At 37.1% G+C, this 20068-nt stretch overlaps 2 protein-coding genes across 2 annotated transcripts; one reads left to right on the top strand and one right to left on the bottom strand.

The window, feature by feature from the left end:
- Window positions 1-396: 396 nt before the first annotated feature.
- Window positions 397-5873, bottom strand: LOC125829045 (uncharacterized). The gene is made up of 8 exons (XM_049508323.1): window positions 5694-5873; window positions 5086-5486; window positions 4942-5000; window positions 3432-3491; window positions 3292-3361; window positions 2463-2532; window positions 825-851; window positions 397-619 (listed from the first exon to the last, which is right to left on the bottom strand). Exons 2-8 carry the CDS (start codon window positions 5296-5298, stop codon window positions 570-572), a joined length of 549 nt encoding a protein of 182 aa, XP_049364280.1. The 5' UTR covers window positions 5299-5486; window positions 5694-5873; the 3' UTR covers window positions 397-569.
- Window positions 5874-11010: 5137 nt separating this feature from the next.
- Window positions 11011-18382, top strand: LOC125829026 (uncharacterized). Its single transcript, XM_049508307.1, has 6 exons — window positions 11011-11208; window positions 11336-11719; window positions 15486-15560; window positions 16516-16578; window positions 18048-18180; window positions 18336-18382. Exons 1-6 carry the CDS (start codon window positions 11011-11013, stop codon window positions 18380-18382), a joined length of 900 nt encoding a protein of 299 aa, XP_049364264.1.
- Window positions 18383-20068: the final 1686 nt, after the last annotated feature.

The following is a 20068-nucleotide window of genomic DNA, read 5'->3' as shown; positions in this document are numbered from 1 at the left end:
TAAATCTCGGGCTCATTATACAAGTTTATAAAATCAAATAAGCAAACTTTAAAATCACAAATTTGAAATCATAGTTATTAAAGAGGAGAAGAAACCAACATTCTTACAAAAGAACAGTGGAGTATTGTTAACTCTAAAGAAAATGGATCTATAACATTGAATATTGATATTTTTTTTACCTAAAAAAAGTACCCTACCACGTCTGCGAATCCAAAAAGTAAAATATCAAGTTACCAATCCCTAAAAATCAGCCCCCAACTCCGAAAAAAAAAAAACGTGTCAAAACTAAATTGTTGGTGTTTTTTTTTTTTTTTTTGTAAATAAAACATAGTAGATTTATATATTGTAAATTAAAGTGTTAAACAGAGTAAATTTATGTGGCTAGGCAGTTTAGATGGAAAAAAGTAGAGCATTAAAACTGCATTGCATGATAGAAATGTTATAGAGATTAAAACAAATGTTTTCATTATCATGGGTGATAGCTGAATTCCCAACTTCCCTCTAATGGTGTTTTCTCATTCTTGTTCCATACTGCAGAGACAGGCCCTTAAAACGTTAGAATTAAGTGACTACAAAAGTTTCAATCCCCCAGTTACATTGTCAACCATGTCAGCCGGTCCTGCACATACATGGACACAACACAATCAGATGATAAAATCTAACAATAATTGATTGTCGTGGGTGTGGGCGTGGCTGGTAAAGAAAACATGGCTTTCTGCCCAATATACTAGTGAGTACTATTGATTACGGGGATGAGCCATATATTGGAACTCCAAATAGTTTAGTACCCCAAGTGGGTTATTATTAAGGATTGGGAAACCTACCAAGTATAGCCATCACTGTCCTCGAGTCTGCAAATAATAAACACAGGAAAGAGTCAGTAAGCAACTTTGCTGCAGTAAAATCCGTAGTAGACGAGGTAGTGTAATGGTGAAACAAAATTCAAACTATTAAAAATTTCATACTATGCAGTCGTTCAAAATTACATTAATCTTTCCCAAGCCTGATTGATTATATTAGAGTAGATAGAAATGTTAATTTTTTAAGACAGTACATACAGCAAGGAGCGTTGAACAGAAGGTGACTGATTTTGGACAAACTTCAGCATCATTCAATTGGAAAACAGAAGAGTAAGGAATTAGTGTCTGCGTGATATTCTTCTCTTTGTCAATATACCTGTATTCCTGCGGTCTAGTGGTCAGTCCTAAGGTCTTCAGCATCATTTCATTGGCAAGTAAAATCTTATTATCTAGGCAGTAAATGATCACAAATGCCCTTAACGCTCTAACAGGCATTTAACAAAGAACAAACATATATGCATTCCAGAGTTGTATTCAAGTTATTATGACTGCTCCCAATAGTCCTAAGGTCTACGCATGTAACATGTCAGTCTATTTACCACCTAATGTTAGTACTTTTGTATAAGTAAGACGTTGCTTGAAAAGGAAAGATATCTAGTACAAAAATCTGTGCCTTTCCAATTAATTTAGGCAAGAATACACTGACTTTACCAACAAACACAAGCTTATATTCACCACGAGAAGATGAAGTCACGCTGCCTTAAACACATCTAGGAAGCTACAATGTTTGGTAGAGGGCTAGAGATACCATATAACACGCAATTGGAAACTGTAACAACCATCTTCATTTCAAATTTCTTCTGAAACCAAGAAATTCCCAAGGGCCAACTTTGCGTGGGTCAAAACTCCATCAACAATGAGCTTGCCCCTCTACCACCAACTGAAACAAACCATCTATTTTCAACCTTTCAGGTTTAAGTTATTCTGGATAGCAAGTAACAAGCTCCTTTAGGATAGACCACATATGAAATGAAATCAAGACAACATCTTTTATTTAACCACCAGTCCTCATGTGTGTAAAGAGATGGAAAACAAGACTGATAGTAAAGCAAAGACACGTGTCAACATGTCAAGAAAGGAGGCAATAGTTTACTGGCAGCAGCAATAGTGACATTCAACTTAAGGATTTTGTAGTCATTGGTATCAGGAAACAATAATAAAGCTTAGCACTATTTTGGTGGTAAACAACTTTCTTGTGGAATAGAAAGGAAAAAAGACCAACAAGAAAGAAGACAGGCAACGTGGAAAAGGAGCTGAAGAAACTCTCCAATAAAAGTGAAACATAATCTTTCTGAATCATACATAGAAGCAGGCATAAAAAATAGATCCGCTTAATGTTTAAGTTTCTACAGAGTCATCTGATCTTATACTTTGAGAATACCAGTGTCGCACTAGGAATTGAGGGAATTAAAGGTGGTGTTCTGAAACATGCGATGATAAAGCCTCATGCAATAGGTCATCATTATTGATCACATTCCAAATATGATCGTGCGGGCATGACTGAAAGCTACTATGGATTCCATGAATGATAATGTCGACATGATTGAAAGCTACTATCAATTCCAACTAAAAATAAAAAATAAAAAAAAATATCTCACTTACTTGGTGCAATTTGGGTTCTCCCAGCATCAATTGTAATGTGTGTTGGTATATTAATTGATTTTGCTCTTTCCTGTGATCAAATGAGAAATATTCATAGAATGACCAACCAGAATAGCATGCATAGTTATACACGGCAAATTAAAACAATTAGGACTAAACCAAAGAATAGAAATAGAAGACCACTTGTAGGGGTACAGACTGGAATCAATTATTGAGGATTACATTAAAGAAAAAAATTGTAAAAAATCCACTCTTTGAAATAATGAAATGAGCATTCCATGTCCCCAACGATAGGATTTCCATGTCCTCTTTATCTCCCAGAAAACAAAACTTTCTGGCACCTATCCAAGCATGAGATATTTTACAGCAGTAGCACATAAGCATATCATATCAAAGTAGAGGAGGGAAGTCTCAGCGTCAGGGATGGGAACTTTGTCTCAAGCACCAAGCCAAGCATGAGATCTTTTGAAGCAGTACCACATGAGCAGATCAAAGTGAAGGAGAACATTCTAAGCATTAGGGATGGCAATTTCGTTTTTGTATTTCTCCTGGTTTTTGGAAACCAAAATACTGTTTCTACAAAAGTGCAATCACAGATACCCATCAAAAGTGAAGAAAAAACCTAGACCACCAAAATCAACAAACAAGGCAAAAGCCCATGACAAAAAACAAAGCTACAATGACTACAAGATTGGAAAATAATAATCATAAATATACTACAACCAAGCAACCCTGTGGAGTAAACCACATATATTTCAAGAAAAAACATAACACTTATTGGGACATGATATGTCCTACAAAACTGAGATAATATGTAAACGATACATACTTGCAAAACCAACATATCATCTTCACTTTCAATCTTCACCACCACCTTCACCTGTCCACACATCTCCCATCTGCTAGACAAATATCAACATGACTAACACTTACTATATCAACCAAACTTGAAATGTGTCTTAAAATTACCTATTTAAAGCCTTTGGTGCCCTATTATGAAGCTTCTTGTAGAGACCCAGAGTTGCATGACTAACCAACCAACAAAACAGTTCAACCAAAAGTTAGAAAACATTAGTTGAATATAGCCAACAAATGTAGGAACACCAATTTGTATCGGTACGTAGAAAAATTCAAAAAGAAACTTTAAAAAATACAACAAAACTAAGGGTGCTGACATTTCAGGAAGAGTTTTCCCCAAAAGTACTTTTTAGAAAAGTGTTTTTGAGAAAATTACACTTAGAAGCACTTCTAGAAAGTTTGATTAGACACTAATTGTAGCTCAAAAGTGTTTTTTTAAATTCACAAGTCAAACACAAGCTCCTCTCAACAAAAGTACTTTTTTGAAAAGCAATTTTCAAAATAAACTGATTTTAGAAGCTTGGTCAAATAGGCTATAATTGACTTTGATTCAAAGATCAAATTATCTTTTTGACTCTTGAGCTGAGGGTCTCCCGGAAACAGCCTCTCTACCTCCACGAGGTAGTGGCAAGGTCTGCGTACAATTTACCCTCCCCAGACCCCACCTAGTGGGATCTCACTGGGCATGTTGTTGTTGTTGACTCTTGAATCCAAGGAAATGGAGAGATTGACGATGATGCTACACATCGTATTAGAGCAGGGTGGATTAAATGGAGCCTCGAATCTTGCGTCTTGTGTGATAAGAAGGTTCCACCAAACTTTAAAGTTATGTTTAATAAAGTGGTTATTAGATCAGTTATATTGTATGGGCTGGAACATAGGCCGGTCAAACACTTGCACTTCCAAAGGATGAAATGTTGACATGGATGTGTGGGCATACGAAGAGAGATATAATTATGAACGACAATAACTAAGACAAGTTAGGAGTGGCCTTTGTGGTGGACAAGATGAGGAAAGAAAAGTTGAGATGGTTCGTACATGTACTGGATGCTCCAATGAGAAGGTGTGAAAGCATGGCTATGATAAGTATGAGGAGATGTAGAGGTAGGGCAAAGAAATATTAGAAAGAGGTGATTAGACATGGTATGACGCTCCTTCTCCTTGCCAAGGACATGACCATAAATAGGAGGATTTAGAGAAAGAGGGTAGAAGATTAGTAGGCAGTTGAGTAAGTTTCTTACCAGTATTATTATTATTACAACCCTGTTGTCTTATTCTTTAATTTTATCATTACTTGTTGCCTCTACTTCAGTTAGCATATTATTTGTTGTTGATATTGTTTGTTTCCGATTTATTCATGCTTTTTCAGTATTGTATTCACTTTCCCAAACCTGCTGTGATATGCTTTAATTGAGCGAGGTTGTTGCGGAAAGAGTCTCTTTACCTTCACAAGGTCAGGTCTACGCACACACCAGCTTCCCCAAACCTCACTTGTGGGATTACAATGGGTATGTTATTGTTGTTTATGCACTTACACTGACCGCTATATAAGTAACTTATAAAGATACCTATAAACCAGCAAAGGCAATTAAAATGGCTAAGGAAAGAATTACTCAATTACCTGCATTGTGCAGCTATTTTCCCTTTCCCCATCTTCAAGTCATTCCTGACGACCAAAACCTGCACACAGTAACACAATAATGATTCATCCTTAATCTTGTAAAATGTACTATCATTATGCACTAGCATAAATATTGAGAGAAACCATTTTAAAATCTTCAAGGATGTCAGCCAGCCTTTCTACTTCAAGAGGTTGCTTGGCCCCTTTTCTCTTTTTCCCATCAATTATAGTTTCAGTAACACCAGATGCTCTGTTTGAGAGAAAAGTGGGAGAAGAATGTCGCATCCCAATAATATAACCCAAAGCAAGGCATCCTGCTCCAAGTAACATGGCGCTAAGCCATGCCATGTCAATCATATTCAAAATTGAGACAGGTATGAAGCTGATGAACAATACGTCTGTCCTTGCACCGCACTTACCCAAATAAATAAATCACCAGTGAAGTTGACAACTCCAAAGTGTGTGCGAGGTCAACCTCTAGTATCCTGGAGAGAGAAGAAATGTGTTCTTTTCTGCCTGAAAATTGACTTTTATGCCCAACCAATCTGGAAAATGATAAAGACAAAATGATTAGCAAAGTAAACACATTTTCTTCCATACACACACAGAGATTAATCTTTAATTAAGTTAAAAACTCTTCACAGATCTACATCAATGGGCGTCCTATTGATTCTCACAAATACAAGTAAAATACTTGGGAAAAATCGGTAAACCAGAAGATGAAACAGTGTTTGAATTCCGAGATTTCATACCTGTAAACTGCAGAGATCGCTACTCTCAGTTGTACGTGAGTGCCCAGAACCTCCGGTGTACGACAACGGCGAGAGGGAAAAAAGTTTGAGGCTTTAAGAATGGCCCTACTGCTACTGGTTCGGTTGGAATTTGGAAAAAGAAAAGAGCCAATGCGTTGTTAAAGCTCACTCTCGGGTTTCAGCCCCCAATATTCCCCAATTGCCCTACTTATTTTGTGCTGAACTTCAACTTAATTTAATTTACTTTTTTGCCCAACATAAATTTATATTTTTACATTATTATAATATCTCATACACCCCTTTAAAGAACTTATATCCGTTATTTCTTTTCATTAAGATTAACGCATCTGAATTTTAAGATGTTGTCTCAAGATCGAAACACATAAATGATTAAGATTGTTTGTACGTGCATATGAAATTAAACATCATATCAATAAGACTCCATGTCAACATAGTAATATTATCTTTTGATAGAAAATAATATTTGAATTTTTTTATTTGATTAAAACGAAGTCTATGTTAAGTTATTAGATTGGTTTGTATAGCATGAATATGAGGTTTGAGAAAACTCCTATGATAGACAATTTGTGATCGAGAAATGCTTATTGATTTGTTGGCTGATCTAGCCTACCCATTAGGAATTAACGTTGTTGAGCAATCACATTTACCCATTTTCGGAATTGATAGCCAATTATGCACACTTCTAGAATTATTCTCTCACTTTTCAATTACTTTCCGTTGAGAAAGTCTTGCCTTAGATGTGCCTAATGGCTCTCTATTTATACAAGTAGAGATGTTACATCCGTCTTGCTTTATTTCTATCACTATCACTAAAATCTAATTTGTTAATTTGAAATCTCTAAGGCTTAAATTTATGTTAAACATTGATTCTACAAATTTACAAGAGATTAGCTCACGAATTTTACTTCTTAATTGAACTCTAGTGTATGCCACTCCCTATGGAATTCAACCCCAACCTATTTGATTGGGTTCTTTATGATTGAAGATCGATTGTCTGTTGATTCGTAAAACGTACACTTGAGCATTATCAAAATAGTGTTGCTGCTGTTGGGAGTCTTTTATTAAAGTGATTTTGTGAACTAGTTTTTTGTAGTTGAATACTTTTGACATTGTTTGACTGGTTGTTATCTTTACAAGTGATGGCATGAGAGTCAATGGTAGTGATGATGCGCGCGCCACCATGGCCAAATGGGTTATGGTGGCGATTTGAATGATTTGGGTAGCGTTGGTGCTATCCGCTTATCCCCTATTGTGGGTAATGTGATATTTCATGTTACAAGTACTATGTTGTAATTGCTCCAAATGAGGGGGTTATTTGGAAGGTTGGCTAATTAATACTCGCATGACCATCTCCAAAACTTTATGGATGTATTTGAGCCACACATTCAAAAAATGCACCATAAGAGTCCATCCGGTTGCGACTGTTCCCATTTTCCTTGACGGGTGAAGCTATAAAGTGGTTAACAAAGTTTCCAAGAGATTCAATTGCTTTATCAAAGGAGTTAACGTAGGCATTTCTTGAGAGATTCTTTCCTCTGTCTAAACTATGGAAGCTTCAAGATGGATTTCAAAACTTTTGTCGGGTTGACGATGAGCAAATTCAGGAAACATGGTTGAGGTTTCAGAAGAAGCTGTTGTAATGTTCTACTCATGGATTCACAAATAAGACTTTTTAAACATTGAAATTTTGTGGGACTCTACAAGATGTGGTCAATTCGAGCTGGGACTCTACAAGGTGTGTTCAATTTTAATTAGGATTCTTGGAAGCTACTCAACTCTAAACCCTAGTTCATGTCTATATAAAGGGTACTATATTCCCTTTAAAGGCATCTCGAATATTCCACAAATCATGTAGTATTCATAAAGAGATCAAATCCAAACCATCCCAGTTTGAGAAAGACGCCACTAACAACCCTTAAATCATGGATAAATCTTATGAGAGAAGAATCAAGGGAGGAACCGAATTGTACTCACAATCTTGATCAATAAAATTATGTTTCTTCATATTTTACTTGTTATTGCAATTTATTTTTCATCACTTTAAAAATGTTTGCAAACAAATTGGCACGCCTAGTGGGATCAAATCTATTATTTATCTCTTCCTTCACGAATCAAATATGCAAATCTGAAGTCACAAAAATGTAGAGGTGGAAGAATGAGTACTTCAAGTCTCATCTTTGAGTTTCTTCAAGTCTCGACTTTGAGTTTCTTCAAGTCTACACTCTAACAAGCCTTGAAGCAGAGGACATAGACATTGAAATTGTGTGGGACTCTACAAGATGTGTTCAATTCGAATTGGGACTCTAAAAGGTGTGTTCAATTCCAATTAGGATTCTTGGAGGGTACTCAATCCTAAACCCTAGTTCATGCCTATATAAATGGTACTATATTCCCTTAAAAGGAATCTCGAGTATTTCACAAATTAATAGAATATTCATAAAGAGGTCAAATCCAAATCATACTGGTTCGAGAAATATGCCACTAACGACCCTCAAATCATGGATAAATCTTATGAAAGAAAAATCAAGAGAGGAACAAAATTGTACTCACAATCTTGATAAATAAAATAATGTTTCTTCATATTTTATTTGTGATTGCCATTTATTTTCTATCACTTTTAAAATTTGTTGCAAACAAATGCTTTCGCAAAATTTTTATCGAAGTCTTTATACAGTGAATAAAGGGGCTGCCGACCAACTCATTCGTGGTGGAATTATGAGACATCCATTTATAGTGGCTTCTACTTTGCTTGATGAGTTGACAATGATCAATTGTTCTTGGCACACAAGGAAAGATCAAGTATTGGCCCTTACTATTTGTATGACTAAAGAGAAAGTGGAGAAGGACCAAGAATGTGATGAAAACGTGGAAAAAATTATGATGTAGTTAGATCTTTTATCGAAACATGTGATGGGTTGTAGTTTCAAGAAGGTGAATGCGGTTGGAACAAGTTATGGATTTTGTTCGGAAGAAGAAAAATTTGAGGTTATGTATAACGAAGAGGTACAATTTCTAAGCAATCAAGGGGGAGGTTCTTGTTCGATCTATCAGAGGTCGGGCAAGAATCAATGTTGGACTAAAAACCGTGAAGGCGGTTGGAGAGATAAAGATTGGCATGATTGAAAATCCAATTAGAGAGAGTGTGAAGGTTGGTGGGATCGGTATGTGCCACCACATGACCGACCAATACCCAAGGAACCAAAGTTGATCCGAAGAGTTTCCTAAGTGAAGATATGATTGAACGGATTCTTAACAAGATCGAAGGTTTGGAAAAGTTACTCAAAGAGATGAAGACATATTTCTCATCCTTGAACCAACTGTCAACTCACAGTCGATCTCTATAAAGCAACTTGAGGCTCAAATGAGTCTAATCTGGACTCATTGGAACCCTCGACCAAAGCGTGGTTTACCTAGTGACACAGTCGCAAACCTAAAGAATAATGCTTATGTCTTGGCAATTATTAACCGAAATGGTAGAGTATTGAATAATAATTCTATGAATGAAGGAGATTGCACTAAGAAGATGATTGATGATGATGAGTCACAGGTGGAAGCACGTATTGATGAGCCAGAGGTTGTTGCTAAGAATGCTAATAGTGATAATCTCAATAGTGATTATGATGCTAATTTGGGGGTGTTGTGGCAACTCCACCAGTAAAGGTGTGTGAATGTTCAAGTTCCAATAAAAGTTACCCCTTATTTTCCTCAACGTTTGAAGAAGAAAGAGTGTGATGCTAAGTTTAAAAAATTCTTAAGCATGTTCAAGAGCTAGTTGGTAAACATTCCCTTAGTTGATGCTTTGCTTTAAATGTCGGGTTATGCTAAATTCACGAAAGATTTGGTCACCAAAAAGATAAGAATGGAATTTGAGACTATTGAAGTCTCTCACAATTATAGTGTCATAATGTCGAGTAATGTGATTATAAAGAAAGATGATCCGGGAGCTTTCACCATACCTTGTAGTATTGGGGTATATCAATTCACTAAATCACTTTGTGTTTTGGGTGCAAGTATCAATTTGATGTCCTAACAATCTTTAAAAATATTGGTCTAGATGCTCAACAATGTGACTATTGATGGAGGATCGGTCTATCAAAGGACCGATAGGTGTGCTTTATGATATCTTGGTAAAGGTGGATAAATTTATTTTCCCCGCTGATTTTTTTGTGTTGGATTGTGAGATTGATGTGGAGATCCCAATTATTCTAGGTAGGCCTTTCTTGGCTACCGGGAGGGCCTTAGTTGATGTTGAAAGTGGATTATTGAAGTTCCAGGCGAACAATGAAGATGTTAATATTAATATGTGAAAGTCTAAGAAACACCTTAGTGATATGGATGTCGTGTCGTGTGTGGATGTCATTGATGAGGTTGTAGCAAGTTAATATGAGATTTCTAATATTGATGAATCATTAGCCGTTGTTTTGCTTAATTCTGATGATGAAGAGATTTATGATTATGAGGAAGTTGTGGCAACTCTTATGGGTTCAGGTTCTTTCTCATACAATCTCAAGAAGCTAGATATTTATTTGAAGAATCGAGAAAATCTTTCGGCCAAGACATCGGTTGAAGAGCCACCAAAGTTAGAGTTAAAAGCTTTTCCCTCTCACCTTCATTATATATTTTTGAGAAGTGAAAATACCTTGCTGGTGATTGTAGCCAATGATTTGTTGGATAGGAAAGTTTTGGACTTGAGTGGGGTGCTAAACAAGTTCATCAACACTTTGGGTCGGTCGATTTTTGGTATTGTTCGGATTCCACCCAGCATTTGCACACATAAAATCCAACTATCTGAACATTGTAAGTTGAGTATAGAGTACCAAAGGAGGTTGAACCCTTATATGCAAGCGATCGTAAAGAAAGAAATTATCAAGTGGCTTGATGTGGGTGCTGTGTATCCTATTGTGGATAGCAAATGGGCTGGCTCGGTGCAATGTGTTCCAAAAAAGGGAGCATGACAGTCAAACTAAATGAAAAAATGAGCTTCTTGTTACTAGACCCATTACCAGATGGCGAGTGCGCATGGACTATCGTAAGCTAAACACTTGGAGTAAGAAAGATCACTTTTTGATGCCTTTCAATGACCATATGCTCGATCGATAGAGGTTGGTATTACTTCTTGGACGAATACTCGGGGTATAATCAAATCTTCACTGCCTTGGAGGACCAAGAGAAAATAGTGTTTACATGTCCCTATAGTACATTTGCATTTAAAAGGATACCTTTTGGATTGTGTAATGCTCCGGTAACTTTCCAACGATGTATGTCATCAATCTTTTTGGATATGGTAGAAGATTAAATGGAGGTGTTCATAGATGATTTCTCTTTGGTTGGTGACTCATTTGAGGATTCCTTTGGTCATTTGAGCAAAGTTTTGCAATGGTGTGTTGAAACCAACCTTGTCCTTGATCGGGAGAAATGTCACTTCATGGTAAAAGAGGAAATAGTGATTTGCCCCAATACCTTGGGAAAGGGGATTCAAGTAGATCAAGAGAAGGTTGATGTCATTGCAAGATTCCAACCTCTGATCTAGGTAAAGAGGGTCCATAGTTTCTTAGGTCACGTGGGGGTTCTATAGGCAGTTTATCAAAGATTTCTCTATAGTGTCTCTTCCATTGTGCAAGTTGTTGGAGAAAGAAAGTGTGTTTGATTTTGATGCAGCTTGTGTGAAGGTATTCTCTTGTCTTAAAGAGAAGCTCATTTCGACTTTGACTATTGTGGCTCCATATTGGAGTCTTCAATTTAGACTCGTGTGTGATGATAGCAGGTTGGCTCTAGGTGTTGTTCTTGGCCAAAGGAAAAACAAACTATTTCACCTGGATTACTATGCTAGCAACACATTGAATGGGCCCAAAGAAATTACAGAACAAGAATTATTTGTTGTTGTTTATGCATTCGAGAAGTTCATGGCCTATCTTCTAGGTACCAAAGTGGTCGTGCACACAGACCATGCTACAATTAGGCATCTAATGGCCAAGAAAGAAGCGAAACAGAGATTGATCTTATGGGTACTACTATACCAAGAGTTCAACTTTGAGGTCAAGGACCAAAAAGGCTCTAAAAATTAAGTGGAAGACCATTTGTGGCACCTTAAATCTAATGTGGTGTTGGCTGATGAAAGGGACAATGAAAAGTCCTTTCCAAACGAGTTGGTGATGGCAATTTCTGATGTTGCTAGTATGTTGATTATGCTAATTATGTTGTATGTGGGATCAATCCTGAAGGGATGCGTGGGTATAAATTGAAGAAGTTTCTTTTTGATGTGAAAAGGTTATTTTTGGGATGAACCGTATTTGTTTAGAGAGTGTGTTGATCACATAATCTGAAGGTGTATTTCGAAAGTTGATGTGAAGGCCATCCTTGAAGCTTGCCATGCATCACCGATAGGTGGGCATTATGGTGGGGTTCATAAAACGTCTAACGTGCTCCAAAGTGGATATTATTAGCCATCCTTATATGAAGATGCTAACATGTTCTCCAAGGTATGCACATAATGTCAAAAGCAAGGAAGTATTTCCTGAAGGCATGAACTTCTCCTTACTCCAATCCTTGATGTAGAACTATTTTATGTTTGGGGATTAGACTTCATGGGGCCATTCATGAGTTCATTTGGGAACAAGTATATTCTTGGGGCTGTTAATTACATGTCAAAGTGTATAGAAACGGTGGTTTTCCCTACTAATGAGGGGAGATGTGTCAGTCAATAGCTCAAAGAGGTACATTATAAGAGGTTTGGCACTCCCCACGCCATCATTAGCAATGGAGGTTTCCATTGTTGTAATCGACAATTTGAATCACTATTGTGCAAGTATGAGGTGAAGCACAAGGTCACAACGCCTTATCAGTAGCAAACTAGTGGTCAATTGAGGTGTCGAATTAAGAAATTAAAGGCATATTGGGAAAGACTATGAATGCAAGCCGGACCGATTGGTCAAGAAACCTTGAGGATGCTATGTACGAATGTTGATAAACCTTCAAGACCTCCATTGGCATCTTGCTATATCAATTTATCTTTGGTAAATCATGTCACTTGTCGGTAGAACTTGAACACAAAATGTTGTGGGCTTTGAAAACAATGAACTTGAATTCGGATGTTACTTGTAAAGGACACATTGATCAACTTCACGATTTAGAAGAATTTTTGTTAAGGGCATTTGAGAGTTTAGAGTTATATAAGTATAAATGAAGAGATAGCATGACATCAAAATCTTACAACTGGAGTTTCGAGTAGGTGATTTCATGTTGCATTTTAACTCTTGATTGAGACTTTTCCCGGGACAACTGAAATAAAAATTGTCAGGACCTTTTAAGGTGACTCATATGTTTGAAAATTGAGCAATAAAGATGGAGAGTGAAGATGTAACACCCCATATCCGAAATAGGGAAATAAAACCAATTTCCAAAAGTTGCAGTTGCAACCCACGTCGGCCACCCACGACCCGTAAAAGGGACCACAAATCGTAGGTGTGGTCTGTGGTTTGCCTGCCTAAAAGTGGTCTGAGGGCTCAGGACCACGGCCTGACCTACGGACCATAGGCCAGACCACGGTCCGTGGTTAGAGACCCAAAATCCTAGTCCTAGATGACCAACGATGATCCACCAGGACGGGCCGTAGGTCAGACCACTATCCGTCGACTAGGGTCCATTGGTGGTAAGCTGGCAGTTAAGTTCACGGGTAGTAGGGTCTTTTCATAATTAATTAGTTCCTATACTATGTCGTTTTACCGTTCACTAATACCCCTATATAAGTATTTTCAACCCCCAAATTAGTCCATTCACTTCATTCTTCCAAAATCACAAAAGAAGAACTCTTCAAAATATTTCTCATTCTAGAAACTTGAAGAAGAAGAAGAAGGATTCAACCTAGGGTTTCAAGGCAAGTCTCAATTCCTCCAATGAAGGCTAGCATTTGGATTCAAGGTATGATAGTTTTCATCCATGGATTCCTTCCATCCATGGAGTTCCCGAATTCCTTTATTTCTAAAGGTAGAATTCCCCAATTGAGTTAGGGTTTCCTTCAATTACCATGGGTTCTTTTGATTATTAATTTACACGATTGCATTATGATCTCTCATGCATGAATTGATGAAATACTATGATTTTATGATGAATTCCCCCATGAACCCATGTAATCCCTATGTTTTCAAGTTATGAACCATATTATAAGGGATTTTGATATTAAAAGAAGAGTTTTATGAAATTAAACATGTAATGCAAGCTTTACCTGAATTATGATGAAATCCATATCTAACTCATGTTTTCTAAGCATTGATGATTAAAAATGGGTTTTGAACCTCAAGAGGTAAGTTATGGACTTATGCATTTTGTTATGAAATCTATGCAAATGTTTTAAGGGTGCTTTGAGAATAAAGTACCAATGATGATGTTGTTGTTAGGTTGTTGAAATGATATTCTCATAAACGCATACTAGAATGATGTGAAATATTTTCTCACATAGTAAGGATTCTTAGGTTGAAAGGCTTTCTCACCTAATTGAATCAAAGATTAAAAGCTATTATAAAAGGATCATGGACGGTGAAATGTTTTCTCACACATGGTCTAAGAAGCTATCCTGATGAATCTAGTTTGGATTGGTTATGCTAGGGTACCTTTCCATGAATAATAAGGGCAAGTAAGAAATGACTATTCCGTGAGATTTATGCTTAGCACCGAGAGGATATTGATAATGAGATGTATGCTCTCCCGTAGTAGAGGTCGGGTTTCTAGAAGCAATCTTATGAGATGCAAGCTCTCTGTTATTAGAGGTTGGGTTTCTAGTAGCAATATCCTTATCCCTTAAGTATGTGCCCCCATAGGTTGATTAGCTAGTGAATCCACTTAAGCTAGAAGTTCATGGTTCTACCTTGGCAAGTAGGACAATCCTTTTCAGTGTGGGAGACACTGGGGATCATGTTATAGCTCATATGGTCTCTATGTCTGTTAAGACTAATTCCCCACATTAATAATGAACTAAGGTTACTTCAAGAAGTATCGCATATGAGTTCAAAGGTTTTAAAGATGATGTTAGCTTGCATTGACCTTGGTTTTATGACTTATGTTTTCTAACTCTCTTATATTATGTTTTAGCTTAGTCAATTGCATGTCATAAAATGAAATGTCCCTTTTAGCATGATTTAAATGTGTTTATGCATGGCTATCATACTTGGTACATTGTTTTGTACTATCGCATACTCTTGCCTACATTTCCCCAAATGTAGGGTTAGACAGACAGGTTTACGAGTTTCGTGGCTATTAATTGAGTTTGAGATTTTCGAGCTTTGGTGAGTCCTCATGCTTCAAGGACGGAGTTTATTATTTCAGTTTCTTTCATGGATTTTCTCTTTTGAACATGATGTATGGCCTAGGCTCAATTTCATTCTATTGTATTAGATGGCTATGATGAGACAAAGTGTTTAGACTTTCGCTTTTTTTTTTATAAAAATGTTTTGGACTTGGACTATTGTTTTACTCTTATTGTTCTATTTCTTATATTATGAGAGCTAAGTTGCTTGTATGGGGTCCTTCGGGGTTCTATATGCCATGCTACATCTAGGGGGTACCCTTGGTTCATGACAGAAGGTGGATTTAAGTTCAAAGTCAATAGGCACAGATTGAAATTGTACTTCGAGAAAGGTCCTTGTGTTTGGTTGATCGAAGCTGTGTATTTGGATAGTGCTTGAAAGCATGTCCATGTCGTACCATAAAGTAAACTGGGTGTTTCTTAGGTAGGAACCCAATTTTTTTGTCGTTTTCAATAATGTGTTGATTATGTAGGTTGAAGTGAAGTACCAAAGTGAGAGGAAAATTGGCAGGCAGATGGCAGAGTCAGCGTGTCACCAAGTGGGATTGGTAAGCCCGTCTTGGCTCTCCTTTTCTAAGTAAAAAATTAGTAGGAGTTATAATTTTTGGCGAGGAAATAGCATTTTGGCGAGCTCACTGTTCTTGAAGATAAAAACTATACAAGGCTTATATGATTTTGGCGAGTGAATCTCTTTTTGACGAGTCTCTGAATTAGTTTGACAGCCTCTATCGTGCTCGTCGAATTGACTTTCACATTTTTCATTTATCTCAGGTGTCTTTGATGAGCTCAATCTATATTAGTGAGTCAACAAATAGGTCGGTGGTATTAGTCACACCATGCCGAAAAAGTCACCAAGCGAAGAAATAAGGGTCTTTTGAACATTTAAATGTCGATCTTTCAAACTTTTTTTTATATTTATTCTTCCTAGCTTTCATGTAAGCTCTTTTAAGTTTTATCATAATATCACAACGGTGGTCAAGCTTGGGTTGGATTCTACTTGTGTCAAACTCTTCATCTCATTTGTGTCTCGTGTTTGCAATTTAGAGGTCAGTTTTTCTTGTTTATTTTTCACATCTATTGCTAAGAATTCATATGATCATTGTATAAATAGATGAGAGGTTTGTTATTTTGTGAATATTTGCCTTGAATAACTGATGAAAGCCCATTTTGGTGCTAACTGAGTAACCTTTTTGTTTTTAATTTTCGAAATTGTTCATGTTAGGCTTTATCATGTGGGTGTTGGATTGGTTATTTTGAAATCAATTGATGTTTATTATTGGATCTTTTTATTTTTGGTGTGTGGGTAAAGTTTGAGTATCCCAAACTTGATAAACAAGTTGATTTGGCCCAATGATAGATTGGGTGACGTTATTATTAAGGAAAAATCATCATTTTGTTGTTTTGTGATTGAATTGAGGAGAATTCTAAGTACTCGGGGTGATTTTGTGCTATAGGTAGCCTGGGCTTTGTGTCAATTGTGTTAACTTTGATTGTTGTTGACAGTTTGAAAGTAGGGCTAAAAGGATGAGATTTACCTGTTCGGTGAGCTTGGTCAAGCTCACCAAGGTAACTTGGCATATTGCTATTACTATTTTAGATTGCCTTTTTGTTATGAAATCTTGCCAATTTCCCTATATGTTTTAGCGAGCTACTTGTAGTTCGCCGAATGTCTTCAACGAATTGGCGAAAGTGAACTAAGCTCGCCCTTTTGTCTTGAGAAACCTGTGGAAATCTTTGAATCTTTTGGTGAGCTCGTCTGAGCTTGCCAAACTTATTTAGTGAGTCACCTACTCATTTAGTAAGCCTCAAGACGGTTTTTTTTTGGGTAAATTTTTTAATGATTTTTAGCTAATCCTTCACCCAATATATGGTTCTTATGTTGTCTAATGCAGTTATGGCTTGTCCTAACATCCTAGTACGAAGGAAATCTCAGGATGATTCTCAACCCCAGAGAAGGAAAAAGGGAATCACCATTTATGAACATTGTGATCATGCACAACCCATTCAACGCATACCTAAGCATGTGTATGAAAGAGCCAAGAAGAAGGCTGCTGCAACTCCGAGAAACACCTGAAAGAGGAAACATGTTGACAATGCTGATGAAGGATCTACTTTTAAATTTAAACCTCGTAATGTCTCATGGATGGATATTGATGAAAACAAAGAAGAAGTTAAGGGCTCTACTACCCAGTCCATAGGACAAATGTAGAGGCTCAAGCTACCGAGAGAAGGCAAACTGAAATACACTCCAAGGACCTACATGATCCATTGGCCAACTTGGTTCCCCGAGTTTTCTCGGTAGTTGCTGCTCGTGATATGAATAGGTTTAAGGTTTCTAGGCTGTAAACTATATTATTAGAAAATAGCTTTTCGATCGATGAGGTAGTAGATAGATACTCGACTATGTGAGATACTATTTGGTTCCATGGCTAAGAGAGATTCACCTAAGCCTGATAGCCTTATGTTCCTACTTGGCTGATGGAGTTTTATGAGGCTTATGCTTGTCTACAACCAAAGAAATGAAAAAGGGTTATTTATGAGTCATTCTCAACTGCTGAGGTTTGTGGGAAAATTGTTAGATGTGGGGTCATGGAGATAAATAAAGTCCTTGGTTGTGTTTTGATACATCGTAGTGAGTTGGAGGACAAGTTTCTATAGTCGTTAAATAGTTTGAATGGGTTGCTTTCCCCACTATTTTCTGATGATACACCTCCATGGATTGAGGAGGGAGTTGAGTTAGAAAAGAAGGATATCAATATAATGGCTTGGTTTTGGTTTAGATTTAGAGCACATTGATGTTGTCCTATAATGAGTCCATCCTATGACATGCCAAAACTACTTTGTTGGGGTGCATAATTTATAGACAACAATTGAATTTGGGATCTATCATTGTTTCGTAGATTCTTTTTAGGGCAAGGCATCAAACCTCATTGCCATTTCCCATCTTTATCACTATCGTATTTCCTATAGATGGGGTTCCATTTATTGAGGCAGCTTAATCTAGAGTTACTACAGCCTAATCTAGTGACATGTAGAGGATTGAGACTGGTTTCTTGAGTGATGATGCAGCTAGAAGGAAACCGACACTGGTTGACACTACTGCAGTTATAGAATTGGAGAATTTGGGGGTCGACACTGCACCTTCTGCTCCTCCTATGGAGCCTTCAGGTACCCCCTACACTTTTTGCCTTTATTGTACCTACTACCACATACCTACTTCTATTGACTCAGGTCATGCTTTACCAAATGTGCAATCTTGCACATTCAGGTGGATTTGCATGCCTCTTATCTTGAGAGAGATGTCCCAATTTTGATCTCTGCAGCCATTGATGCTTTCCTTGCTCCTATGCGGGTTGAGATGGCGGGATAATGGACTTGGGTGAAAGATTATGGTCTTAGACTTGATACCCTCATCGCTCGGGTTGAGGATTGTGAGAAAGTTAGGAGGAGTTCTATGGAGTTGATAACCGTAAAGGCTGAAATTGTTGGTTTGAGGAAAGATATTGATAATCTCAATTCCATGGACATATCTTTGTTATGTGGTGATGTGACTATACATGATGTTCCGATGACTGTGCCTCCCTTAACCTCAATTGTGAGTGATGTTGGGCCTTCAGTTGAGGTTGCACCTAGTGTTGCTGATGAGGACCCTGATACTCTGGAGATTGATGAATATGAGTTTGCTAGGACTGAGCTACAGAGTGTCGACACTTATGTTGAATTGGCAGACTTGGAGGACACATTTTTGCAGGTTGCTATAGAGAACTCCCTTTGAGACACTTCTACCATTGTATCAAGTGGGACCCATCCTCCAGATCTTACCCATCCTATTGATGCACCGGGTATTGATGCCCATTTGGAGGCTGCCCCATCCAACGAAAGTCCTCCCTAGGTCTAGCCTGATATGGGGATCCTTCTCCTCTCTTTATCTTATGTTTTTATTTTATTTTATTCCAATTGACGACACTACTTGTTTCTTCTTGGTAGGTTGAGGGTACTCGTTAGTTCCTAGCCCTATTTGTTGTATTTTGTTATTTAAGACATTGGTTTGATTTCTTTTGGGTTGTATTCATATTTTCTTTATTTTGTTTAGTAGTATAATTATTAATTGTTGATGATTCATTTCTCTCCTTCTCATTTGTTCGAAAGTTGGTTGTTGATTGACGTTGAAAGAGCTTGAATGCTTATCTTGAACAGTTGAGTGTCAATCATGAACAGTAACGATGACTTAAATAGTGGTTTTGATGAGAGTGTTCTTGTGTAGTGCAAAGAGGTAATTCAAGCTGCATAGTTCTTGCGTGAACTTTAAAATCTTGTTGTGACTAACTGAATATCGACTGTGAGACTTGCAATGATCTATGCACACAAGCTTGGATTGTAGAGTTGTGATCGATGATTGTATTTGAGTGCCATGTGGGGTAATGTTAACTTGAAATGCGTGCTTTGTGAATACCTAGAACCTGCATGTTTGGTTTGATTAGTTGGTATTGGTGAATGTGAGAAATGACCTTAGGCATCATTTTTTAGAGAACCAGTTTTTAATGAATTTAAAAGAAATTGTATTGACAACTACTTTATATGGAACTTTTTGTGACCACCTTGTGAAAGTGTGAACAAAGCTTGACACCATTTGAGCCTAACCCTTTTCTTTGGAAACAATATGAGCCTCAAAGCATAAATCGATTGTGGAATATGTCATCCCTTTCTCACCCATAATCTTCTTGAAGCATTTGTTTGTATGAATAGGCAACTTAGGAGAGAAGGTAAGACGAAAGAACCCGAGTGAGAATATCATGAGAACTCATCCTAGTACTGGCATGCCAAAAAGATGGAATCCTCCATATAAAAATGAAAAAGAAATAAAAAAGAGAAAAAGAAATGAAATAGTCTTGTTCTATGAATGATGCTTTGGTTGTTTACATTTTTTGATTTAATAAATGGTGTGTCGAATGAGATAAACAAGAAAAGGAGTGTTTATAAAAGAATAAGGATTAGTTGTGAGTACAGAAATGATGAAAGAAAAGTAATACATGTGAAATTGGAAAAATGCTTCAAG

The sequence above is a fragment of the Solanum verrucosum genome, unplaced genomic scaffold, assembly GCF_900185275.1.
Source record: "Solanum verrucosum unplaced genomic scaffold, falcon-dt-bn FXZP01000007.1, whole genome shotgun sequence".
Classification (NCBI taxonomy): Eukaryota; Viridiplantae; Streptophyta; class Magnoliopsida; order Solanales; family Solanaceae; genus Solanum; species Solanum verrucosum.
This window is presented reverse-complemented; position numbering and strand designations above follow the sequence as displayed.

Excerpts from the sequence above, each read along its gene's own strand:
- LOC125829045 (XM_049508323.1), bottom strand. The coding sequence starts at position 5,298 with ATGATTGACATGGCATGGCTTAGCGCCATGTTACTTGGAGCAGGATGC. Across the intron at positions 3,492-4,941 it reads AAAATAGCTGCACAATGCAG|TCATGCAACTCTGGGTCTCT; the intron begins GTAATTGAGTAA and ends TTGGTTGGTTAG. Across the intron at positions 2,533-3,291 it reads ATGATATGTTGGTTTTGCAA|GAAAGAGCAAAATCAATTAA; the intron begins GTATGTATCGTT and ends ATTTGATCACAG.
- LOC125829026 (XM_049508307.1), top strand. The coding sequence starts at position 11,011 with ATGGAGGTGTTCATAGATGATTTCTCTTTGGTTGGTGACTCATTTGAG. Across the intron at positions 11,720-15,485 it reads AACAGAGATTGATCTTATGG|GTTGAAGTGAAGTACCAAAG; the intron begins GTACTACTATAC and ends TTGATTATGTAG. Across the intron at positions 15,561-16,515 it reads CGTGTCACCAAGTGGGATTG|TTTGAAAGTAGGGCTAAAAG; the intron begins GTAAGCCCGTCT and ends TGTTGTTGACAG.